This window comes from Astatotilapia calliptera, chromosome 10, assembly GCF_900246225.1.
Source record: "Astatotilapia calliptera chromosome 10, fAstCal1.2, whole genome shotgun sequence".
NCBI lineage: Eukaryota > Metazoa > Chordata > Actinopteri > Cichliformes > Cichlidae > Astatotilapia > Astatotilapia calliptera.
Genome location: NC_039311.1, coordinates 18,548,142 through 18,575,287, shown reverse-complemented (window position 1 = coordinate 18,575,287; position 27,146 = coordinate 18,548,142). Strand labels below are relative to the sequence as shown.

The following is a 27,146-nucleotide window of genomic DNA, read 5'->3' as shown; positions in this document are numbered from 1 at the left end:
GTTTCTACTCCGTGTTGAGAAACAACATGCCCCAAGTACCGAACTGAGGACTGGAAGAATTTGCACTTCTCGGGAGACAGCTTTAACCCATACTCCTTTAAGCGTTCCAGGACTTTCATGAGTCTGGCTTCATGCTCCTCAAGGGTTTTCGAGAAAACTATGAGATCATCCAGGAAAACAACAACTTCCTTCAGATTTATGTCCCCCATGCATCTCTCCATAAGCCTCTGAAAAGTACTTGGCGCATTTGTCACTCCCTGTGGCATACGGTTGAACTCCCAGAAACCTAGGGGACAGACAAAGGCAGTCTTGGGCTTATCACTCTCTGTAACTTCGATCTGATAATAGCCGGACTTAAGATCGAGTGTACTGAACCACTTGGAACCTGAGAGTGCGGTGAAGGTGTCATCCAGTCTTGGGAGGGCGTATGCATCTTTCACTGTTTGTAAGTTTAACTTACGGTAGTCAACACACAGACGTACCTGACCGTTCTTCTTCCTGACCACAACAATTGGCGAGGAGAATGGGGACTCGCTCTCGCGGATTACTCCAGTTGCGAGAAGCTCTTGCAGATGCTTTCAAACAGCCTCTATGTCGTGCGGGTGAATCGGTCGGGCTCTGTGTTTGAATGGTGTCTCATCTGATAGCTTAATGTGGTGTTTGACCTTGTCCGTCCTTCCAAAATCCAGATCAGTCTGGGCGAAGACCTCTGGCATACTGCTCAGCTTTTGAGTAATGCGGTCTTTCCAGTCAGAAGGGATGGGAGAGTCGGCAAAGTCAAATGTCACACTAGAGGTCCTGGATGGTTCACACTCTGATGGCTCACTCACAATTTGTTTGTGAGATAGGACAGTCTGTATTGCACTGAGTTCTGCAATCACACTCTTTGCTGGGATGGTAATGTCATGCTCTGACTCATTGGAAACTACTACAGGTAGCTTGCACAACTGGTTACTTGGCAAGTCAAGGAGACAGGTTTGCACCAAAAGCCCCCCAGGCAGGGAAGATACTGAAGGATATTCCAACAGGGCAGATCTCTCAGTGTAAAATCCCTTGATTGATACTGTCCCCTCAAGAACGACTGTTTTCCCAGCTGGGACGTTCACTTCATCGTTGCCACGCATCCTCACTAATCCAACGTCTTCATCTGAACCTTGCTTTTGCCGCAACTCCAGTACTTTGAGTACGGTTCTGTACCCATGAGGAATGGGATGATAGCCCTCTGGGTTTGCCTCTCTGTACATTTCATACACTACATCAAGAGTGTTTGTTCCTATCAATACACAAGACTTCGTTAATGTCCCGGTGTCTGGGACTACTAGAGCTAGCGTTTTGACTTCTAGTTCAGCACCAAGAAAGTCTTTAGGAAAGGTGATTCCAATCTCAACATAACCCAGGTAAGGTACAAGCTGCCCATTGGCCCCTTCAACCTCCAGAAGGTCATGTAGTGGCTCTATCTGTTGCTCAGACAAATACTGGTCATAGTAAGACTTAGTGACAGTGGTCACTTGAGAACCTGTGTCAAGGAGACAACTGCACACCTTACCTTTGATCGTGACTTGACCTGTACTCTTTGTGCCTATGAGCCTCTTAGGTAGTCTGAAAGGTTGTTCTCCAACATGGGATTGCCTCAAAGTGGCCTGTGCTCTTGGTTTAGCTTGACTTCCAGATTTAGCGGGACGATGTTGACCTGCTTCAGTCCCAGTTTGCCCCACAACTGAGACTGCGTCTAAAAATCCTGGTCAGCAGACGAAGTGTTTTGCATCTCCCAAATGCGACGCTTCTCTCTCAATTGCTTCCTCTTATCAGCGACAAGAGTGGGGTCTGGGTCATTACTGCAACTTGCTGAGATGTGGCCATCCTGACCACACTTGAAGCAGTACCATGGTTTTGGCTGGGTACTCCGCCGCAAGTTGGAAGGCTTCGCACTTGTGACCTTGACGCTAGGTGTTGCCATAGCCATCTCACGTAAATCACACTCAGCCTTGTCCTTAGGCTTCGAGCTTTTCTTCTGTTTCTTTGCCATCAAATTAGTAAGCTGACTCTGTAGGGATGCAACTTGCTTCCTCAGATCTGTCAACGGGTCAGAATCAGATTGAGTCACTGCCTGTAGCTCACTACAGGTGCAAGTCTTTTGACAGTGTGCCACAACCCGCTGCCGGATTGAGCCAAGGTGTTTCTTCATCCGTGTAGCTTTAGCTGCCAGTCTATCTTCTTCTGTTCGGAGCATTAATAGAAGTTCTGAGAATGTTGGAGGTTGGCTTTTCTTGTTTTCAAGATTAAGATCCGAGAGCAAGGTGTGGTCCCAACATCCACGACAAAACTGCTTGAGAATGTGTTTATCGGCATCCCCAGCAGAAACTCCTCCCCTCTTCAGAGTAAGGTTCAATGCGCCCTGAAGACGGCAGAGGTACGCAGAAGCCTTTTCACCAGGATCCTGAAGGGTGTTCATGAATTGGGCGAAAAGCTCCTCTCCATCTTCCACTGTTCCAAAAGCTGCATCCAACAACTGAAGGTAAGTTTCAGGTGCAGCTTCTGGGCTCAGTCTGTTGACAATGTCAGCTGCAGGGGACAACAAGCTCTCAAAGATCTTCCTAGATTTTTGAAGTTCAGACATGGCAGGGTCTTTCCTGAGAAGTTCGACATGTGAACGCCATGTGTCATAATCTGTCTCACCGCTGGGTCTGGGGATCCTGCCAGAGAATGACCGGAGTCTCATTGGAGAATATGAATGTGCAATCAAGTCATCTTTCTTCACGATGTGTTCCACAATGACTTTCTGAATTTCAGGTGGGGTGGCTGTAGCTCAGGTGGCAGAGCAGGTCAGCCACTAATCAGAAGGTCGGTGGTTCGATCCCAGGCTGCATCCTGGCTGCATGCCAAATATCCTTGGGCAAGATACTAACCCCATGTTTGCCTACTGGTGGTGGTCAGAGGGCCCGGTGGCGCCTGTGTCCGGCAGCCTCGCCTCTGTCAGTGCGCCCCAGGGCAGCTGTGGCTACAATGTAGCTTGCTATCGCCAGTGTGTGAATGTGTGTGTGAATGGGTGAATGACTGAATGTAGTGTGAAGCGCTTTGGGGTCCTATGGACTAGAAAAGCGCTATACAAATGAAGGCCATTTACCATTTGAAATGGTTTGCCGTACTAAATGGGCTCGTTTTGAAATCAACAGGTAGGTGTGGCTCCGCACCACCTTGAATCAATCCTACCTGTGGTGGATCTTCAGACAACTGCTGGCGTGCAATCTCAGAAGTTTCAAGAGAGGGGTGAAGCTGGTTCCCCCTGTTTGGATCATCAACTTGCATGGAGGAGAGCATGCATTCATCATCGGTCTCTGAACTCCCAATGACTTCACTGATCTCTGTCATCATCGACTTCAGTACCTCTTCAAAACTTTTGCCACTCAGTTTTGCCACCTGCTTTATTTCATCTAAGTAGGACTTAGTAGCACTGCCACCCACCTTGGCAGTGTAAACGCTGGAGAGAGCTCTTACATGGTATTTCACACCGGGCTTCCCTTCAACTTCATATGTGTACGGCAAAAGATCAGTTAAGGCATCAATGGAGTTACCACTTCGGTACTCAACGATCAGGTTTTTAAAAAATTCTGAGTTTGGATCTACAACTGGGACGGCTCTAAAGGTACCATACTGCTTCAAAAAGTCAAGAACCCCTTCATCATCCAATGAATTGAGTGTACCACTAACAATTACTGCATTGGGGACTTTGATACCTGAGCTCAATACAAAATCCATCTTGTGGTAATAACAAAAGATGTTTCAATGACAATACACACTTTAAGGAGGTTTCACTGCTGATATTCATGCACCAAAGAGCTCCTGGCTGGCTCGCCACTTTTGTAGCACTTACGTGGAGTTACATAAAGTACCAATGGATAATTACCAAGGTAATAAGTAATTTGGGCTAGTATCAGAAGACTGAGAACGACTCTTAGAGCTCTGGTACACGAATGACAGAGAAACCAGACAAACACAGTTTTGTGGCTTTAAAAGTACTTTAGTGATGTTAAGCCTTGTAAAAGAAATTTGTAAACAACACAGTATCACAACAGGTTTTAACAGAATGTCAAGTATAAAAAATTTCCCCCAAAGTAGCAAAAAAATAGAATTAAATAAAATTGTGCACAAGTAAAATAATTAGTCTTTTTTAAGTCCAAATGGTACCGGTGGGGCCCATAGAATTCGTCTGACAAGGAGTGTGTGTGTGATTGTCTGTCCTACCGTACTACTTGTACAGTAGAGGATTGTAGTCCATCAATGTGCAAATGAGTGTGCGTGTATATGTATATCGCCTCCTAGGATCTTGGGTTGGCTCGCCATCCAGTGAACACTGGAACACTCTGGGTTCTGGAATCGCTGACCTGGTCTTTGGATTTGTCCCACATAAAAACCTGACCTATAAACAATGGCCAAATATATGTCACGTGCCCTTTAAGGATAACTCTCACAAATTAAACTAAAGTAGTGTCACAGTGCAGTAACCACTATTCAGATCAGCTATCGTCAATTCAATCATCATCAGTTCAGTCATGTTGTACAACATTAAAATATCAAGTTTCAAAGGTCAAAGTATCAATATCCAAAATTTCACAGTATCAAGGTTCAAGTATTTGTAACCTGCAGTAGCACTAAAGATTATCTACAAGGTTTTAAACATTCAGGAATTATAGTCACCATATAATTCACTTTCATTGTAAACATTAATTACATCCATCAAAATAAACTGTCCTGGCACGCTTGGATTTGCTTGAAGAAAAAGGCAGTCTCACTCCCTCTGAGGCTCAGGGCTGTAACACTCTGCATTAATAAAAACTTTTAGATAAAAATCAGTGATGAATGAAGGGAATAAACAAGCTATTTAGCCAATACGTGACTGAATTATCACCTCAGTGATGTCTGGCAGTAACATTAAAATACTTCCATCAAAAAAAGATGACTTTTCAAAAATACTAATTTCTTCCTTAACTTTTTTTCCACAATGTTTTACACCAGCATGAGAAAATATTGCCAACCTGACAAAGAATCCCACCATAGAAACCTACTAGACACTAAAACACTAAATATGAAACCCACATATGGGTCTGACATTTAAAATAAATGAAGCAAACAGACAGAGGGACCAAAACCACTCTGACGTAGAGAGACACAGAGGGGCACAGAGGAGAATTCAGGGGGCAAACAAAAGAAGAAACTCTTAGTCAAACATAAACATAACGATTACAATAAAATTACAAGAATTAATATTTAACAACACAAACAAGGAGGAAAAAACCAAAAGAAATTAAAAAGATTAACACATGTTCTGAGCATGTGGTAAAAGGTTTGATTCCATGTTGTACTTGTGGTCACTGGTTTGTAGGGTTGTTTCTGCAAAGTATACATGTTTCCGCCCATAAAAAAACAAGGCCCAGGTGCAACCGCATGTGGAGGGGGGCAGGGGTGGCATGGCATGGTGTGCAGAAGGGGCTTGAGCACCTGCACCCTTTTGAATGTATATGTGTGTGGAGTGATGCCTGTGCCCCTCAACAATAATTTTTAACTATCAATCACAATTTTGCTAATTAAAAGGATCTGGCTTGCATCAGTCACATGCAGTGTTGGGGAGTAATGGAATACATGTACCAGAGATTGTGAGACAGATTAGAAATGGCTACGGGGAAGTGGTGACTGGAGCTGAGAAGGGCAGCCCTAGGGAACTGGATCACAGGGAGAGACAGAGAGACAGAAAGGGATCCTGTAACAGATGGAGAGTTTGTGTTTGAGGTGTAGTGGTACGCCGGAGGGCAGGCAAGCGGGTGAGGAAGCCACCAGGGAATGAACAGAAAATGTTTTTACTGAGGAACTGCCTAGTTACCACTATGGAGCGCATAACAAACTGGTGAGAAAAAGCAGGTTGCACAGGTTTAAGTAGGGGGATGACGGATGGACAGGAGACCAGCAGCCATGGGTGGAAAAACCCCAGACACTCCAATGGACCACAGCCATACATTCTTCCTGGAAACTATATTACCATTTACTGTGAATAAATCTCACAAATTTCAGTGATAATGAACAAATCTAGGATTTTTTTTTTATTTGCACTGAAATAGCTTAGTTAGTTACTTTTTAATCATTTAGAAATTTATGACAAACTTGAAAAAAGTTAACATTAAAACTATAATTGTCACTGAGATGTGGCATTTTTCAGTTTTGATGATCCATATTTAGTACGATCCAACCAAATATTACCTGCATTTTTCAAATTATTTATTTTGGGTTAAGTTTTTATGTGTTCTGTTTTTTGTCATTATGTGTCACCTTCTTTTGAAATCAGTTTCAACTCAGAGGCAACAATAAAATCTGTCATCTCTTTTAAAAGTGTGAACAGGTACAGAGGAAGCCACAGTCTAATTCTGAGTACTATAACCAAATGATAACCACATCCTTCTCAGCTCTTCAGATAAATTACCGAACCTCCTTTGAACACATCATCTTTGGTGCTTGGAGAGAGTCACAGAGCTTCATTATGGTGGCTTGCGAAAGACAGCTTCTAGGCCTGGCTTTGGCCTGCATCGCCTTCATGGGAAGCATCATAAGCTGTGCTCTCCCTACATGGAGAATCATGACAGCCTTCAAAGATGTCAAAATGCTCATGTGCATTGCGGAGGGTTTATGGAAGAGATGTGCGATCTTACCAACAGGTGAAATGCATTGCATGGGGTACGAGTATATACCGTTACCTGCAGACATGAAGGCTGCCAGAGCACTTGTCATCATTGCCATTATCATTGAGGTCCTTGGGATCCTGCTTGGTGTGGCTGGGAGAAATTTTATGAACTTTGTACCAGACGAATGGCAAAGGAGCAAAATGGCTCTGACTTCTGGAATTGCCTTCCTCATTGCAGGATTCTTTGTTCTCATCCCAGTCAGCTGGACAACCAACACCATCAATGATCATTTTCATCCTACCCAGTCTACTTATGGTCCTGATCATGGGGTACTTAAAAAGATGGAGTTGGGAGCCGCGCTCTACATTGGCTGGTTCACCACCGTCCTTCTGTTCCTGGGAGGAGGCCTCGTCTGCAGCTCCTTTTTCTGCAGAAATGGAACTGAGTAAAACATTACTCCAACTCTGAGTAAGCAAGGCCTTACTTATCGCTTTTAAAATAAGGCCTATTTTCATACATCGAGCAGTTTTTTGGAAATAAGAAAAAGGTTTTATGAAAGTTTTCACCTTAAGTTTGTCAGTGGAATGAGTAGATTAACAAAGTATAAAATCAGATTAAAATGGATAGAAATCTTTACAATTTGATTGTGTAACTTGCTTCTGAATGTATTTTGAGGTATCCTACACCATTATAATCACCTTTCCTATTTTTTTTTTTCATTTATTCTTTTTGTTATTTACTCTGTTGCGTGGAGACAGACTTTACTTTTTTTGGTAAACTGCTATGATTTCTGACTATGTATCCACTGGTTTAAGTCTATGTTATATATTTCATTACCATCTCTTTATTAAATTGACTCAAAATTGATGATCATGGAATTATTTTTTCGTTCTTAATATAAATATATTTGATTGATTGTTTACAAGTAAAATTGATCTCAAATGAAAATAATATTTCTGAGCATGTAAAATAATCTTTTGCATCTCTTTTTTGTCTTTTTTTTTTTTTTGTTTGCTTGTTTTTGTTTTGTTTTTGTTAAAATGGCTCAATAGGGCACCGGTTAGCTTTAAGCGGGCAATCACATGCCAGTGGCCAGCCAGGTTCGAGTCCCCTCGCAGTTTTTGTTGCTCATAAGTTTGGAGACAGATTTGACTTTTTCAGGGATCTGTGTAAAGTCATAACCATGTCCATTTAAAACCGCTATGAAATCTATGCATTGTAAGTCTATGTTTTATCTTTGACTATCATCTCTTTATTAAATTGATTCAATATTGATGATCATGAAATTGTTTTTACATATGCTTTTTGAATAAAAATATCTTTTTGTGTGATTGTGTACAAGTGAAATTTATATCAAAAGAAAATTAATATTTCAGAGCATGCAAAATAATATGTATTTTGGTGCCTTTTTTAACATTAAAGCAGTTTAATAAACATAGTAAGAATGAGTTTGCAAAAGACTGAACATTGTCGAGTTTTGCATTGAAAAATAAAACGACAAGATGATTAAAAAACTGTTAACAAAGACCACACTGCCAAAGTTTAAAAAGTTTAAAAATGATACATTAAAAAAGAGAATTAAGTGTTTGAGTTTTTTAAAGTTTCATATGTGTTACATCTAATCATAGATGACAAGTCAGAATTGACAAAGTGTCAGTTTTACTTCAACACGTCTGTTTTGTCAAACAGTAACTACCAAAAGGATTTAGTTTAGACTGGAGAAATTTCAAAAGGTGTTTTGTAGAATACTTTTGTCATTAAATTTTTAATTACAAATAATACTAAATAATGTTTGTGGGCAATACTTGTCTATCGTGTAATGAATGTAATTAACTTTATGGAAAATTTAGATCAATGTCCGTTTTTGTTTTTTTGATGAATTACCACCCCTTCCTAAAAAATAAAATAATAAATTAATAATAACAATAAATTCACACACTTGTTGCAGGTTTGTTTTCTATGTCAACCAGATGTGGGCCAGGTCTGGAAATTATGGCGCTATTCATGTTCCTATTTTCCAATTTTAGTTAGAAGATCCAAATGCCACGTTGCAATACTATACTGCAATATAGTATAGTATATTGCAGATTGAACCCACAACCTAGTGAGGGTTCACTGAGTGGCTGTAGCTCAGGAGGTAAAGCAGGTCACCTACTGATCGGAAGGTTAGTGGTTCAATCCCTGACTCTTCCGTTCAAGAGTGTGAATGTAGTTGGATGTAGAGAGATTGGGTGAATGTGGCATGTTATATAGAACACTTTGAGTAATCTGGAAGAGTAGAAAAGAACTATATAAGTGTTGTCATGTTACTTTTGCATTAATATGTTCCAGCACATGTTGTTATTACATGGCTTGATTAAGGTACCCATTAGGCTGTAGTGATGTGTCGGTCATGAACGAAGCGGCTCTTCGAGCTGACTCTCTGAAGTGAACAAAGAGTCACTTCAAAGAGTCACTTTCTTTCTCTCACCCTCTCTCTCGCTCTCTCTCGCACTTTTTTCCGCTTCACTCCGCACGTGAGCCTTGTGCTTGCGCTGGGAAGAGGAGGGAGGGGCCGTAGTTACACTCACAGTAGCACAGGAACAGAGGAGGAGGGAAAGGGAGAGAAAGAGAGTCAGGGACAACAAAGTCACATTAGAAAGGTATAGTAATAATCCACAACTATATTCAGGTGCGGATGATAAAGGATTCAGTAAGTTTATTCATGCAGGCCTATATGACAGAGAATGTGCATGTTCTTTTTGTTTTCATATTTTAATTGATATTTTATTGTGTTGTGGTTTGCAGTGTTTTGTCTTATTTCACTTTTTTTTTCAACTTTCTGGGAGTTTGTTCCAGATATATGGAGCATAAAAGCTGAATGCAGCTTCTCCGTGTCTGGTTCTGACTCTGGGAACTGATAAAAAAAACAGATCCAGATGACCTGAGGGATCTGGAAGGTTCATACTGGGTCTGGAGGTCACTGATGTATTTTGGTCCTAAACCATTCAGAGCTTTATAGACCAGCATCAGAACTTTAAAGTCTAACCTCTGACGGACAGGCAGCCAGTGTAAAGACCTCAGAGCTGGACTGATGTGGTCCACTTTTTTGGTCTTAGTGAGGACTCGAGCAGCAGAGTTCTGAATGAGCTGTAGTTGTCGGACTGATTTTTTTAGGTAGACCTGTAAAGATGCTGTTACAGTAATCAAGCCTACTAAAGATGAATGCATGGACTAGTTTAGAATATAGTATAGATTGAAGTTCTCTGGTGACCTGTAATCTTTTTTTTGGCACCAAAGACTATTACTTCAGTTTATTTTTTTGTTTAGCTGGAGAAAATTGTGGCACAACCAGTCATTAATTTCCTCAATGCATTTACCAAGAGCCTGTACAGGACCTCGGTCTCCTGGTGACATTGTGATATATATTTGTGTGTCATCTGCATAGCTATGATAGTTTATTTTGTTGTTCTTTATAATCTGTGCCAGTGGGAGCATGTAAATGTTAAACAGAAGGGGTCCCAAGATGGAACCTCGGGGAACTCCACATGTGATACTTGTCTGCTCAGATGTGAAGTTACGTATTGATACAAAATATTTCCTGTTTTCTAAGTATGTTTTGAACCAGTTTAGTACAAGACCTGCCCAGTTTGAGTAATATGTTGTGGTCAACTGTATCAAATGCTGAACTGAGATCCAGTAAAACTAAAACTGACATTTTTCCACTGTCTGTATTCAGACATATGTCATTAAACACTTTGTTCAGAGCGGTTTCAGTGCTGTGGTTCTGTCTAAAACCTGACTGGAAGGCATCATGCCAGTTATTCTGTTTTAAGAAGTAATTGAGCTGTTGAGAAACTGCTTTTTCAATGATCTTACTTAAAACTGGGAGATTTGAGATCGGCCTGTAGTTGTTCATTTGTGTCTTGTCAAGATTGTCGTTTTTCAGTATAGGTTTAATTACAGCAGTTTTTAGTGGTTCTGGAAACACACCTGACATTAAAGAAAAGTTGACGATCTGTAACAGGTCTGACTCCAAAGTCTTTGAGGCCTTTTTGAAAAACTTGTTTGCAGGACATCTAAACAGCAAGAGGAGGAGTTCAGTTGATCTAAGATGTCCTCCAGGTCTTTGCTGTTAATAGTGAAACTGTTTGATGGTGTTTATGGTGTGAATCTGCTGTTGATGTACCAATTGCTTGTCTAATCTTTTGGATTTTTTCTGTGAAGAATTTGGCAAAGTCATTGCAGGCCATGGTCGATTGAAGTTCAGCTGCCACTGACACAGGAGGGTTTGTTAGCCTGTGAACTGTAGAAAATAAGACCCGAGCATTATGACTGTTTTTGGTGATGATGTCAGAGAAAGTTAAGTAGTGATGGGCTAATGAAGTTCTCTGAAGAATTGACTCTTGTACTGAAAACCGAATTACTCAAAGCTTTTCAATACAGTTCTCTTTAGTGACATCTGGCGGTGAAAAATATTAAGAACAGCTTGAAACTTCAACTACCTCATTATAACTCATGATAAAAACACAAGATGTTTAATATCATGCGGCAGTTCTGTCTGATATCGAGCTACTGCTGTGGTGCTTTAACATGTATTTTGTTGGGTGAAAAACTATGTTGATTGTTTGATTAAATAATAACAATAAAATATAACTATATGTATAGTGTATTTCTTATGTATGTTTTAGACCCAGGGTGGATGAACTTTTATTCTTATATTTATTGTCCAAAAACATTTGTAGTACATGAAATACATTAATGCAATTAAGAAAGTGTGTGTTTGCCACATTTTGTGCTGACACAGGTTTAGCATCTGACCCCACTGCTGCCACTAAGGCAGTGTAATTCTGTACAAAATGCTATTTTCAGAACAAATAATTAAGACAATTTTTTTTTCTGTTTCTCTTTTTTTTTTAGTTTTCAACACAGATGGGAAACTTCTGTTTCCTGCAATCCTCAGTCATCTCTGTTTTTGAAGTATTTTTTCTTTAAAATTGCAGGCCACCAAATGTACTGCATTGCAGTGGTGTAAAAAATACATATTTAAAATGTACCAAAGTAAAGCTAACACTAATTATGTGTATCCTATTGGTGTTAGGTACCTAAATGTGTGTTATACATCTCACAACCAGTAGATGGCACCAAGCTACTGGTGTATGTAACTTTGAGAGTTCCAAGTAACAAGTGCCAGTGACACAACCTAACCCAATGTCACGGTCGGGCGGATTACACACAGTAATCCGGCGTGCCCGTGTGGCGTGCTGGCTAGCGGTGGGTTGGAACAGACAAGCAGTTATTCTAGTAACGATCAGTGCACGAAGTGGAGCTTCGGAACTGGCATTACAGACGGAGAGCGAGCGGAGCCGGGATGAGAAAAAGAGTCGAGAGGAAAAACACTCACAGTTGGTGAATCAGGCGGCAACTGACGTCGGCAAGGTTTCGGAGCTCCTGACATGAAGAGAACGATGTCTGAGCGGCGAACAGGTGGGTGACGTCTCTCTTTTAAACCCGGCCCCATCATCAGCTGATCACCGGCTGACACCCAACTTATGAATGTTTTAAATATATTATTTTATTGTAATTGTATATTGTATTTTTACAATTTATCACTGTGGCATTATTAACTTAAGACCAGAAATATAAATAGACCAGAGTTATAATAAGGAGGACAGGCAGGGCTTCCACTCCTTTAGAGGACATGGACAGACCAGTGAACAAGGTGGAGAAGTCCATTCGTCAGGTGTTGAGGAAGATGAACATATTCAGGATGACATTGATTCTGGTTCTGTCTTGGTTAAATCCCAAGTAGTCCTGATTTTGAACTGTTGTAGTTGTTGTGATATTTTGATACCATGGTAGCATTTGCTGAGTATTGTTTTTGATGATATTATACAAAGGACCCTGTTTCTGCAATGCCCTTTGTTTGAACCTCATCTCCTCTTGCTGTGTCAACTGAAGATTTTATGGTGTGAAACTAGATACTAAGGTTGGAGGGAAAACACCAACAAATCACTCTTACTTATCACTCCCTTGCAGATGTTTCTGGGTTGTGTCAGAACTCACGGATGTAGAAGACTTCTGTGTAAGATTTATAGGCCTTGTGAGTGCATCTTTATTGCCCTTGCTGAACAAAGGATTCCAACTGTCGAAGGACACCACCCCACCCAGTGGGCAGGGTCTGAACTGAAACTTGTTGTCTGCCTATAAAAACTGCTGCACAAAGAATAAACTTTGAGTTAGTTTGGGATGACAATTTAGAACAGTCTCCGCGTCTTTTTGTTCATCCAAACTGCTCCCGGTACCCCGGCCGGTGCCGTAATTAACCGTTGATCATACTTGAGAATATTTTAATTGTTATAGGTTAAAGGATGAACTCTGATGATGAAAGCCCACGCCTCAGAGAAACCCGGAATGGAGTTTCTTACAATTTGGTGTCAGAAGTGGGATCCGCTGACAAAGGTAAATACTAGGGGTGCAACGATACACAAAATTCACGGTTCGATACTTTGGTGTCACGGTTCGATATTTTTTCGATACAAAAGAAATGTTCATGCCTTTTTAATTTGTCATTTATTAAAATTATAAATATATATTTTAACTCAAAAGTACAGTTTTTAAATTTAACCCTAACCCTTGTGCGTGTTTTTTATTTTGACAGCGAATACGCACCTGCGGACCACTTATGTGCAGCCCTGGTTATTTAGCTCGTCATATTGCAGCCACAGAAATTCTTTTGTCCATGAAACCATAAAGCTGCACTTTCTTTTTGCCTTATAGTCTGATTTGTCATAACTTCTCCGTTTTGTGGTAAGCTTTTCTTTGGCTGTCACTTCTTCACCCTGACCTGTCTTATTTGGCTCAGCAGAACTAAAATATATATCTGTCTGTGAAGGTTCTCAGTCATCCAGGTCATCGTAGTCAAATATATATCCTGCTGCTTTTACACACGCACTCACATAAGCTCAGCGATTCTCTGCGCGATCAACCTCTCACATGTTTAAGCTTGCTGCGGGAGATTTCACTTGTCATGTTTGCATAGTAAGCTAACAATTAATAAGACGATGTCAGAGGAATTGGTGCACAAATTATCATCACTCACAGATCAGTTCTGTCGCTCTCTATACACAGTTCGCGCGATTGCAAAGTGAAAGCAAAAAAACAAGCGCAAATTCAAACGCGATTTCAATATGTCACATATTGACAGTGGCTCACCGATGCCAATGACATAATTACCCAGCTACATTTATGAAAGAATGCAAAAGCATTGACATATATTTTTCCTTCCTACAATAGCCCGACAGGCAGGGCAGAGATAGATTTTGGTAGCCCGACTGAAAAAAATCGCTAGCCCGATATTGCGAGCCCTGTATCTGATTGAGGAATCACTCATCTTGGAAAAGAGAGTTTATTACAGATAAATGTCTCTTTCCAAAATAAAAGCTATACTATCCGCTTCTTCTGGGCTATATTCTCAGCAGCATATTAAACATATCAGGTCTCCATAAGGAGAATCCTGTGCTAACAGCTGTCTAAATGACTCGGCTAAAGTTTGTAGCATGCGTGCTTGTTGTTTTTGTCTGCTTCCACTTGTCTTTGCACTAGGATGATGTCGGCATAAATGTGCAGTCATATTCGTTGTGTTCCCACTAGTGCTTTCAGGTTAATCTCGTTGAAATGACCTTAACGCCACAACACGGCAAATCTCCGTTAACGAGCTACCGCCGATCGCCCCGTGCATGGGGCTAGACGGCCAACACGTTAACGAGCTAACTGCGCTAACACACTAGTTCCCACCCACGTAATTGAGCATTGCATGGCACATCCAACATACTGTTTTACTTTAGTCCATGACTCGCTTACCTTCAGGGTCATACGTCACATGAAAACTAAAATAATTCCAAACGCCAGATCTGAATGAGGGTGGGGGAGGTCCACTTCTGTCTCGCTAGCTTGCCCTGCGCTCTTCCTTCTGACGATGCTGTCTGTGTTGAGCGCTCAGTGAATCTGCGTTTGACTACTCCGCCTAGGCTGCACTCTCGAGCCTAGGCGGAGTAGTCAAACGCAGATTCACTGAGCGCTCAACACAGACAGCATCGTCAGAAGGAAAGTTGATCAAATAAATTACAAATTTTGTATTGTTCGATACATATGCGTACCGAACTGAAAGCACTGTATCGAACGGTTCAATATCGATACGAATATCGTTGCACCCCTAGTAAATACGTGTCTTTTTTATTTTATAAGACTGTATTATACCTTTCTCAGTGACCGATATATTAAGAAATGGGATATGCTGACGAGCTTTCCTTAGTAGCCCAAATTATAAATGGGATACACTGACGAATCTTCCTTAGTCCCCGTATAAAGCCTGTTACTAAGTAAATTAAAATAGAAAGACACAGGAAGTTGCCTGCTGTTCTGAAAACGCATGCTAAGAAAGCGAGAAGTTGCTCGTTAAGTGAGAAGTTGCTCACCAAAAAAGACACAGGAAGTTGCCTGTTGTTTTGAAAACGCATGCTAAAAAAGCGAGAAGTTGCTCGTTAAGTGAGAAGTTGCTCACCAAAACAGACACAGGAAGTTGCCTGTTGTCTTGAAACGTACGTTAAAAAAGTGAGAAGTTGCTCACTCAGAGAGCTAGCAAATAATTAAATGAACCTCAGATGTGCCATCCTTCAAGTGTGTAAACTCTACGTAGATGAAAAAGTGAGTGTGAATGTGTTTGATGTGTGTGAGCGGTGATTCTGCAGATCACCAGCTATTGTAAAGAGACAAATTTACATTGTAGACGAAAAATAATCATAGGAAAAAGGTTTCGTGTTGATCAGCCGAAAAACAACTACAATGTCATTTTATGCGTTTAAGAAAGGATTGTTTACAAAAACACAGAGAGAGAGAGATGTGTGTTGATTAAGCAGTGACGATAATAACGAAAATGTCTTAGTTTGTCACTTTCAGGTGAAAAGCAGACCTGAATCAATTTTCCACATGCAGCGGTCGGACGAAAAGTTATAGTTTAACAATTGGAAACATTCAAGCCAAGTTTCTGGCTGACTTATTTACAGCATGATCTGTCTCAAAACTCTCACTCTTACCTAAAAAAACCTGATCAGCAGCGGCAGTGTCGGAGCAGAGGCTGCAGAAGCAAAAAAAAAAAAAAAAAAAAAGCAGCAGAAGAAGAAAGCAAACCCATTTTCCTATCTGATTGGATGAATTCCACGGAGGGGCGAGCAAGATGGCGGCGTGAAGAGGAGTTTTTGTTCGAGCACTTAGCACGAGACACTTATTTGACATCTTTCTGGCTTTCGGGACTCTTTTGGAGATCAGCGCGCTAAGCTTGCTGGATCTGAGGCCAGGTTCTGTGGCGGCAGCATTTCGAAATGCTCAGAAAGGACTGAGTGACTCGGGCAAGCCACATGCGGCTAGCATGCTGGCTAGCGACCATAGCTACATGAAAGAAATGGACCCTTCATGATGCGCTCAACGTGCCGGCGCTGTGGTGGGAAAGGCTCCATCATAAACACGCCCTGCGTCCTGTGCAGAGGTTCAGGCCAAGAAGAAGAAGACGACGACTTCCAAGCCCAAGAAGGTCGGCCCCAGCGTGGGCGAGCTGATTGTGAAAGCCGTGCCCGCTTCCAAGGAGCGCAACGGCATGTCCGCGGCCGCTCTCAAAGCAGGCTCTGGCTGCCGGAGGCTACGATGTGGACAAGAACAAGGCCCGTGTCAAGACCGCCATCAAGAGCCTGGTGGCGAAGGGAACCGGGGCCTCCGGATCCTTCAAGATGAACAAGGCTACTGAGACCAAAGCCAAGACGCCCGCCGCGGCCAAAGCCAAGAAACCGGCAGCAGCTGCTAAGAAGTCGCCCAAGAAGGCAGCAGCAGCACTTCAGCCACCAGGACAAAGCTGAAGGAGAAACTGCCTGCTATTGGACTATTGAAGTGGGAGAGGACAATAGAGTGAGAGTGGTGAGAACACAAATTTTGTTATTTAATGTGGTAAATTAAAATTTGGGGTAAAAAAAAACCTGGGAAAAGAAAACTGACTGCTTAAGTGGGAAAATTGAGAAGGAGTCTGAAACACTGCAAAAAAAGAAACCTATACAAACATATACAAAATCACACAGAACATGCATTAACCCTACTAACACAAACACAAGAGAGCTCATGAAGATTAGACATTTTAAGCGTGTGAGTCTGTTTATCATCTTGTCCAAGTCACCTCGCGTGATGCAAAGACCAGTGGACTTATAGCACATTGGTTAAGAAATGATCAAATAACAGCAGAGAAGTTTTTTTTTTTAGGCTTTGATGGCCTATAAGTGAGAGGAATGTTAGGTTTTGTACTGTTTATTGTCATTTATGCTTAGAAATATTTACTTATATGCGCTTTGAGTTTTGTAATTAGTTGTAGATTGGTAGAGGTTTGATCCTTGATAGTCTGCAAACTTTGTGTGTATTAGACAGCACTCTGGAGCATGGGGTAGGTCGTACCTTGTTTTATTGTTTTAATGGTAGGACTTAAGTGCCATTTGTTTAGGCGAACTCTTGGCAGGTTTAGGGAAGTCGTTTATGGGGTCACACTCTGAACACACACATACACACACACACACACACACACACACACAAAGATCCAAAGGGGAACAGCGTTACTGAAAGCGATTGTCCGACTATGTTTACAATTTGGTAGAAACGCTGAATAATAACTATCAGAAAGTTTGTCTCTCTCAGCCTCTCCCTTCTACAGATCCAACCCATCCGTGGAAACCAGGAGACGCGGTGTTGGTGAAGTCGCTAAAACCAAGGACACTCGGGGAGGCCGCGTTTTCCAGCCCCCAGACTGTGCTTGCAGTGACGAGAACCAGCATCCTTACAGACGGACAACCGCAGTGGATACACGCCAGCAGGGTTAAGAGCAGCGCCACTGGACCATCACAGGCGTCGGATCAAGCAGACGACGACTCAGGCGAGCCAGCGCCCGGAGCCAATATATATACACACACGCAATCACTGATTAACACACAACTCCTGAAAGAGCCAAGACTCAGAGAGCTCTTTGATCCTCCACATGAACAACAACAAGGTACTCGAACATCCAGCAGGAACAGAAAGCCGAGAGTACCACATGATGTCTAATCTGATAAAGCTAGACTCGTTCCATCCTGATAATGGAGAAAATGAAATGCCCATTGTCATCATACGACGCTTATTCAATGTCTCTCGAACCTGGGACCAGGCCAGGAGACGACTGAAGAACTGTGTTTTTTTTTATATATTTAGGTTATTTATCATATCTATCGTATTAACCTTAGGATTTTTTCTTTGCTATTTTATATTGTTGACTGCAACCATGTTCACATTTCTGCAGGTCATATTTTGCTGACAATACCTTATGTTCCACTTGGCAAGACACCTACTTAGTACGCTTTTAACGTTCCCTAAAATCAGTAGATAGTAACACATACACACTAGCAAATTAGTTTATGCACCCATTAGAGCAGGAGCCAACTCCTGATATGAGAATGCCAGATTAGCTGTCCGAGACTTAGGAAACAATAATTGTTATGTCTGTTAAAAAGGTAATCCTGAAGAAAATAATTGCAGCCTTTGTAACAGTTGTAGCAGGTATTATTTTGTTTCTGATGATTATTGCCTGTTGTATGATACCATGTATACGCTCTCAGAATTTTTGATATTAAGCTTGCTTGGAGGACAAGTTACATTTATGATTTTCCTTTAGATTATGTTATTACATTCTGCCTTTATACTATGTTATCATTTTATGATAAAAGGAGAGGACTGTTGTGACATTTTGATACCATGGTAGCATTTGCTGAGTATTGTTTTTGATGATATTATACAAAGGACCCTGTTTCTGCAATGCCCTTTGTTTGAACCTCATCTCCTCTTGCTGTGTCAACTGAAGATTTTATGGTGTGAAACTAGATACTAAGGTTGGAGGGAAAACACCAACAAATCACTCTTACTTATCACTCCCTTGCAGATGTTTCTGGGTTGTGTCAGAACTCACGGATGTAGAAGACTTCTGTGTAAGATTTATAGGCCTTGTGAGTGCATCTTTATTGCCCTTGCTGAACAAAGGATTCCAACTGTCGAAGGACACCACCCCACCCAGTGGGCAGGGTCTGAACTGAAACTTGTTGTCTGCCTATAAAAACTGCTGCACAAAGAATAAACTTTGAGTTAGTTTGGGATGACAATTTAGAACAGTCTCCGCTTCTTTTTGTTCTTCCAAACTGCTCCCGGTACCCCGGCCGGTGCCGTAATTAACCGTTGATCATACTTGAGAATATTTTAATTGTTATAGGTTAAAGGATGAACTCTGATGATGAAAGCCCACGCCTCAGAGAAACCCGGAATGGAGTTTCTTACAGTAGTCCTGTTTTAATTCTGGATCAGTTCTGGGTCTGGTTGAATTGGGGTTCAGTCCCTGTGTCTTGATACAGCCCCGACTTTGTTCTGTCTTGCTGCTTAATTAAAAAACTAGTTTAAGGTGTCCTGCACATGTGATATATATTTTTCCCTATATGAACTCATTCTTTTTTGAACAAAACTCAAAACAGGGCCAATTAATCTTTCAGTCATTTCTCCCCCCCCCAAAAAAAAAAAAAAAATCCCACATGCATAAGCCCCGGGTGTTTCAAATGTCTGGCTCCGCCTCTGATAAAGGGATATAAAAGATCTGGACTTGCCAATCAAGACTTTGACAAACATATGGAGAAAGAGTTGGCAGATCATTTAAAGGCACTAGCACTCTTTATAAAGCCATTCAGGGTATTTGAGTATGCACAAAGAAATGAGATTTTGAACCAGCTGGCAGGGATATCAGAGGCAAAAACAGTTTGGGTTAAGTGTGCAAATATTAAGAAAAACCTATAGGGAACATTAATAATTATTTCCCCATGAAATGCTAATTATCAGTTATCAAAATGCAGATAGCTCACAGCAAAGCAAAGTTGGGTACTTATTTGAAGAGTATAGCCTGACATATGTAAATATGAAAGTAATTGTGATTACTTCTTCTGTCTGTCCATGGTGTTATTTTGTCTGCTCATGAGTCTGCGTCTGTTTAGTTCTGTGTCTTGTCTGGATCTCTCTGTCTGTGTGTGTGCGTTTAGCTTTGTGCTCTCCCTGTCTCGTCAGTGTAATCAGCATCAGCCATGTCTCCCAGCTGTTTCCTCTTAGCTCCGTTCACCTCTTGTATTTAGTGTCTGCATCTTCCCCTGCTCGTTGTCACGTCGTACCCTCACTTCCACTGTGTTCTGTTTGCCAGCCTGCCAACCTGTTTAGTTAGTTTTTTGATCAGTTTCTTCCCAGCAATAATGCTGAGTATTTTGACGTGCATTTTGGGTCCTCTCTTCCTGCCTGCTTGCACACAGCCATCACACTAGAGGTGTGGGACCAGATTTACCTGAGGCACCGACCAGAGCGCAGCAGGTTAAACACATGGTGAGCAGGGTGCAAGAGGTCACCTGTGATTGCCCTGGTTTTCCTGAGACAAGAGGTCCTGGCGCCGGCCGCCAGGGGTGGCATAGGGCAGTTAATGATTTTTTTGGGCAGTGTTAATTACCCACTGTGCAGCCTTCCTGTTCTCAGTCCCAGGCAGTAGGAGAGCATGCTCTCCAATGAGGAGTCGTAAAAGGCCAGCAGCAACTTCTGGTCCAGGTTATTCTTCCTCAGTTTACATACTGTAGTAGTCTATGTCTGCCATATAAACTGGTGTTGTTAAGTTATTAGTTTTTGCTTTTTAAAATATTTTTCTGCAGTTTTTGCTGGCTTTTAAGCATGTTTTCCAATATGATAATTTACTACAGAAATTACACTATTGCTGTATGAAAAGTTCCTCAAAAAATATATTACCACCAAATCTATAATGTACTAATTAGTGCAAGCACACATAAAATTATTAAAAAAAAAAGCAAAAGAAAAATAAATGTAGTACCTTTAAATTTTAGAATAAGTGTGTGTGTGTGTGTGTGTGTGTGTGAGCTTCTCCTTTAAGAACAAAAAAATGCCCGCACATATATAGATCACTTCCTGCTTAGCACTTTCCTCATAATTAAATTACAGCAGAGGTGGGACCAAGTCATTGTTTTGCAAGTCTCAAGTAAGTCTCAAGTCTTTATCCTCAAGTCTCAAGTCAAGTCTCAAGTAATGTCAGGCAAGTCAGAGTTGAGTCTCAAGTCACTGGTGTAAAAGTCCGAGTCAAGTCACAAGTCTGAAACTTTGAATTTCAAGTCCTTTCGAGTCTTTAAAAAAAACAAACGAAAAAATAATGTTGCAGTTATATGCTAAATGTAAATATTAGACCATGTAATTTTAAAATCTGTGTTTTTCTCAACACATACAAAATAGTGAACTTAGAAAATATACACAAATTGTGAAATTGCACCTCTTTAAAATGCAGCTCAATTAAACTTAGCTCCAAGAATAATTTTCACCGACAGTTCTGAGATACGCTGCATGTTATTCTTGGATGCGGTTGTAGGACCAGCTTTAAAATCGCATGACAAAAATATCATACACATTAAAAAAAACTGTATCACCAACGTAGCCTGGAAAACATTTGCTAGTTAGATGAAGTCAGCTATCTCATCTTAGCATATTTATATGCATATTTATAATTATACGGTTCTTGGAGTGAGTGCATACACTCATGAAGTTTAGTAACTTCCGGTCACTGCAACAAGCCCAGGTACAGTTTACCGACGGATGGGTGCAGGACCTTGAAATGCACCGTGTAGAACGAAAGACCATCGTACGTATCATAAGTTTACCAGTCTCACAAATCGTCTTCATAAATACATATTCGTTAACCGTTTATTAATATAACCTTTGAGCTCAACGGTAATTAATTAGTAGTGGAAATAATTTCTGGTAGCATCACAGAAATGTAGCAGTGACAATAATATTGTATGCTGTAATCGTACTGGACAATTAGTGATACAAAAAACCTGTTTTATCCTGTGAATAAAAGTATGTGTTTTTGTCAGTGTACCATAATAACAGAAGCGAAACGCAATATTGTGTCAGGATAATTTACTATTTATGCACAATAAATAAAGGAGCATAGCGCGACAATTTCTGTTCAGCGCCAGACTTGCTTGTAACCTATATCACCAATTATGTTAAGAAAAATGACGCATTAACTACAACAGCAGACTGACCTTTGTGTAAATGCTTGGAGCAGACTAACCTGTGAGCTGGAGTGTTCTAGGACGTTATATTTGATCTTTGAATGGCTGCAATCCAGTCGCCTCTTTGTTACTTCGGAAACATGGCTCGAACAATTTCTCTTCAACGACGTAATCCGATAACAACCGATCTCTTTACCCGTCGGCTTCCCGTGGCTGTCATGCGACCGGCTATTGCAGTTAATAATACAACAGCTTCTTGACATTTTTGTGTTTCTTTTTATCGCTGTGTGACTGATTTTAATTGAAAGCCTGCGTGCGCTAGTACCGCTTGCCACGAGTTCCCAGAATCCTTTGCGGTTCTACCCGTGAATGACGTCACATTTTCAATCTCCATATAATATGCATGTTAAATTTTATATTTGGGGTAAAATATCAAGTCTTTTCAAGTAAACCGGTTCAAGTCCAATTCAAGTCCCAAGTCATTGGTGTAAAAGTCCAAGTCAAGTCACAAGTCTTACAACATTTTTTCAAGTCAAGTCTAAAGTCATAAAATTAATGACTCGAGTCTGACTCGAGTCCAAGTCATGTGACTCGAGTCCACACCTCTGAATTACAGTACTCAAGAGAACACAAGCTTTCCACTTTGAATTGATCGACAGAGTTTCATCATGACTACTGGTCTAATGCCGCTTCTAGGCTTGGCCTTGGCCACTATCAGCTTTGTGGGGAACATCCTCATCTATGCTCTCCCACAGTGGAGAGTGTGGGGATGAACAAAAAGTATTTTACCAGCATAATATAATCTGCAGTATGATCATTGCTTTAACAATGTAACGGATAGCTTTAAGATGGCCTTAAGATGTTTATGATGATGTTAACTTTGTATTCCAGGTGCAGTTATAACTATTTTATACATATTGCATATCTGCGCTTATTTGAGTTGATGTTCAGGTTCATTAATGGTTTTGAGCTTCATCTAGTGAGAGTGTCTAGATGATCCATGCTGAGGGAAAACTAGAACATAGAAGGAATTGCAGTACATGCTTACACAACAGTTCATTTTAATATCTTTTATATGTTCATATTCTTGTATTAAGCTTTTAGTAGGGGTTCTTGATTAAAACATTTATTTAGTAGAGGACACATACATAGTCTCAGTTGTTACATATCAGAGTGGCTTCTGTCTCTCTGTCTGGTTAGAGGTTAGGAGCTAGTCGCGAGGTGAAACAGGGTGCAATTGTGGTTAGCACACAGACACACACACACTTAGTTAGAGAATCATTTATAGGTGAAAGTTTAATCATGTTTTGCTGGGGTTGCAAAAAGAGCAGTTTGTCGCAGAACTGCTGCTGAGGTGTCAGGATGACAAGCGAGCATCCGGCAGTGACAGGAAGCACCTGTTGTGAAGATAGGAGACAATTGTTCTTTTAAACGGTGTCAAAAGTCGTTGTGGTTTTGATTTGATCTATGTATAAAATGTATCTGTGACGTTGAAGGGGCGTCATTAAATTTAAGCCCTGACGGTATAAATATCTGTTTAATGCTTTGAGTAAGTTGAAGATCAATTGCTGTGTCTAGTGATCTTCCCACGTGTGAATTAAAATCTTCGTTTGACTTCACCCGGCCGGACCAGTGTGGTTATTCTTCGAGCACCTCTTGTACCCTTCCTCAATTTTTGAACCTTAACATTTTGGGGGCCTCGTCCGGTGGTTGAGGAGGAGGAAAAGTGGAGGTGTAGACTCGGTGGTCCGAGGTGGTCAGACGGGCAGACTTGGCCAGTGGTCAAAAGTGAGTGGACGCACGCCGGCGCATCATATTTAAAAAGGTAAGACACTACCTGTTGAATTATTTCCAAAGTGTGTCAAATTGGACTGTGAAAATTAAAAGTCCGCTCACTGAAATTACTGGTGCATGTCTGTTTTGATTTTGATGAAAATTTCATGAGTTGAAGCAGTTAAGAGTCTGATAAGAAAAGTTTAAATACTGGGTTGAAGTCCCAAAGAAATTGAGTTAGAGTCTCAAGTAGTTTGGTAGGGAATTGGTTATTTTGTTGGTTAGAGTCCAAATTTGGTCATAAGAGTGGACCTGAGCGGTCATTTTGTGAGTTGGAGTCTCCATTGACCACTAGGTTGCACCTGCCTCAGTTATACACTTGTTTTGGGTGTTGATTGTTGTTTCAAAGTATTATAAATTATTTTAGAACGGAACCGTGGGGGTTCTAGGAAGCGCAGTTCTCGGAGGTAACGCTCCCTCCCGGCCAAGGACGCTTGGCCCTGACCTATCGGCGAATAGGGTTAGTACGGTTGGCAACCGGGGAGAACTTGGGAACCTCCAAAATAGCTAGTGGTTGGACCACTTTACCGTTTGGAACGGTATCTGCGCTTTTTTGGGCAGCAAAGGTTGGACCTTGGGTGTTGGACACTTTTAAATTGAGTTAGGGAGTTTAGAGATGAGGCCAGAAACTGTTGGACAGATACTGGTTAATTGGTCGCAAAAAACTCAGGGAGTTTATCGGTTAGACTGTTATGTTAAATTTGTCGAAATTCGATAGGTGTTAAAAGGCTTAAAATCTGTGCAGTTGTAAATATAAGACGTCTCTGTAATAAAAAAAAAAGATCCCTGGGTGTCGAGTCAGTAATGCACTGACTGTCTGTTGCTATTTTTAGATGGTGTGTGTGTGTATGCAAATGAGGCAGCTGATGCGGAGCGCATGAGAGGATTATGCTTTCGGTTTCGTGTGTTATTCAGCTGTATAAGTATTGTTTGCAAATGTGGATAAATGTCTGCGATTAAAATGCTGGCTTAGTATACAATAACATTGTAAATGGAGGTTGAATGATGATTGTAAATATATGAATGGTGACAGCGTTTCTAAGTAGAATATAAGAATTGTTTGTGTTTAAAACCAACATTTAGGTAAGAAGATTTAAGGTGGATTTGAAGGTATAAACAAGAAATAAAAGGGTAATGTTAATAAAAAGGGTTACAGTCTGGAAGTGTTGTTAATTCATGAGCTGTCTGGATGCAGAGTAAATGGAGTGGTCATCCTAAAAGGATCGAATGATGCTCTAACTCTGTGGCCAAGTCAGACACAGGCTTTAAGCAACCATGAGCCACTAATAAGCGTGACAGATCAATGAGTATGTGTAATTTGAACTTGTTAAATAGCTTTGACAGGAGTAACTCAATGAGCACGCAATAAAGTGGACTTTTTAGGGGCAGTTTATCACTGATGCCATAAAAAGCAACTTAATTAATAGTTCAATAACAAATTTTAAAGATAACCTTTGTTATTTGATAGGAGAGAGAAAAAGTTAGGTTACATATAGTATATATAAATAAGGGAATGTTAATCTCTGCGTCATATCACAATGAAATTTCAATTGTAGGGGATGATTTAGAGGTGAATTGTGTGGGATACGGGGAGACAGAAGAGTCACCCCATGAATTTTCAGTGTGCATAAGAATAGAGGAGGCTGAACTGGAAGCCTGCCTGAGTCGTTGTTTTCTTTTATTTGAGGGTCTGCTTGAAGTTTGTGAGAACAACCACCTTGATATGTGGGAGCCTTCTCGGGCAGCGATTTTTTTGTTAAACATGTGGCAGGCTGTGCAAAACGGAGAAAGTTTTGACATAATGACATAAAGGTGATTTCTTGGTTTTAGATTTATTAATACGGGATAAGTTGAGGGACGCTTGAGGGTGTGTAGCTGTAAAGTGTATAAGGGACGCGTAGCGCCGTTAATGGGTTTAAAATAAATGAAAAACACTAATCAGAGGAACTATTGGAGAGGTAAGTATACAGAGGTGAGCGCATTGCGCATAAGGGTTGCTGGTTTCATATATTAACACTTTGAGTGCGAATAATTTTGATTGAGTGTCAACGCTTGAGAACGCGAGGACAGCGTCTAAAGTGCTGGGTTCAACTTTGTGTGTCACCGAGCAGGGGAAGAGGAGCCAGTGATTGCGAGAACAGCGAGACGGATTCTGAAACCGAAAGTTAAGCGTGTCTGGGTGACCTAGACCAAGAAGGCGGAGTCGACCAACGTCATTTGAAGAGGTAAGTCTGTGTTTCAGAGAATGGCTGACAGCTCGGGTGCGACACCTAGTGGGAAAAGGGGATATAAACCTCTGAAGGATCAGCTTGAACAGCTTAAGAAAGCTATTCGTTTGGCTTTCCCTGGAGTATTAAAATCAGCAGAGAAGGAGTGCCAAGCGATGGAGGTTGAGGTAAGCAAACTCATTACATCCCAACAGAAAGAGCTGGGTGACAAAATAGCTCTGAGCTTGGTGTTAAAAACTGAAGGAGAGAGATGTGAACAGAGATTGAAACAATTAGAAGAGGAGTCCAAGGGACGGTCAGTGAACAGGAAAGCCAGAGGAGAAATTAAGGATCTAAAAGAAACTCATGCCAAGTGTTGTAAGTGGCTGTTCCTGTGGAGGGCAGCCTCTTCCTGGATGACAGAGGAGGAGGATGACACAGGAAAATCAGGAGACGTGGTGAGTATAATGGAGTCTTTGAAACACCTGAAGGAGGAAAATAAAAAACTAGAGGACCAAATGAAGGACTTGACTCCGAAGGTAGAAGAGGCTAACAGGTATTACACACCGAAACTATATCCTTGGGCCGCACTGACGCCCAGTGCCCCACCACCACCGTATGTCATGCCTGTAATGACCCTTGGAGGGGGACAAGTTCGTGGTCCTGACGGACAGACTGGAGTTGTCCTGGGTGGAATAGCAGACGTTGAATATACTACTACTCCCCGAAATATCCCCGAAGAAGGGATAAGGGCAGTAGAATGCCAGTCCCAAAATATGGGAGGGAGAATGATAGCCTCAGCTGCAGATGAAGGCTTGACCTCGCCTCCCAGTTTGTTGGATAGTGGAAACATCGTACGGGCCGAAGTGTCTACAGTGGAACAGCCAAAGCAGGACGGGGAGGCCAAAAGGACCCCTAGAATGAAGGACAAAATACCACAAGGAGTGATAACCAAGGGAGAACATTGGGAAGGAGAAGTGTATGGACAAATGCATGAGGCCCCACGTGCGTTAATAGAGGCATTAACGGCATTGGAGGTTATAAAGCAGAGAGTAATGAAGGGAGGGCCAGAAGAGGAGAATGAAGACCGTGCGACGTCATCAGAAGAAGAGGACGATGAGGAGGACGAAGATGGAGGAGCTGAGCCCCAACCAAGTACAAGCCTAATTTTGAGGAAAAGAAGTGTGAAGAGAGACCAAGCACAGAGACGGCCCATATTTAAGAGCTCAAAGGGAAAAGGAAAGTTGAGGAAGAGTAGAAAAGTGAGTTTTGCACAAGGAGCTCCTGACCCTGGTTTAAATCTG

At 41.3% G+C, this 27,146-nt stretch overlaps 1 protein-coding gene and 1 pseudogene across 1 annotated transcript; both read left to right on the top strand.

The window, feature by feature from the left end:
- The first annotated feature begins 6,518 nt into the window (after nt 1-6,518).
- On the top strand, nt 6,519-7,188 carry LOC113030872 (claudin-4-like). Its single transcript, XM_026182632.1, has one exon. The coding sequence runs from the start codon at nt 6,527-6,529 to the stop codon at nt 7,115-7,117; it is 591 nt and encodes a 196-aa protein (XP_026038417.1). The 5' UTR covers nt 6,519-6,526; the 3' UTR covers nt 7,118-7,188.
- A 5,830-nt stretch (nt 7,189-13,018) lies between these two features.
- LOC113030956 (histone H1-like) lies at nt 13,019-17,557 on the top strand (annotated as a pseudogene).
- Nucleotides 17,558-27,146: the final 9,589 nt, after the last annotated feature.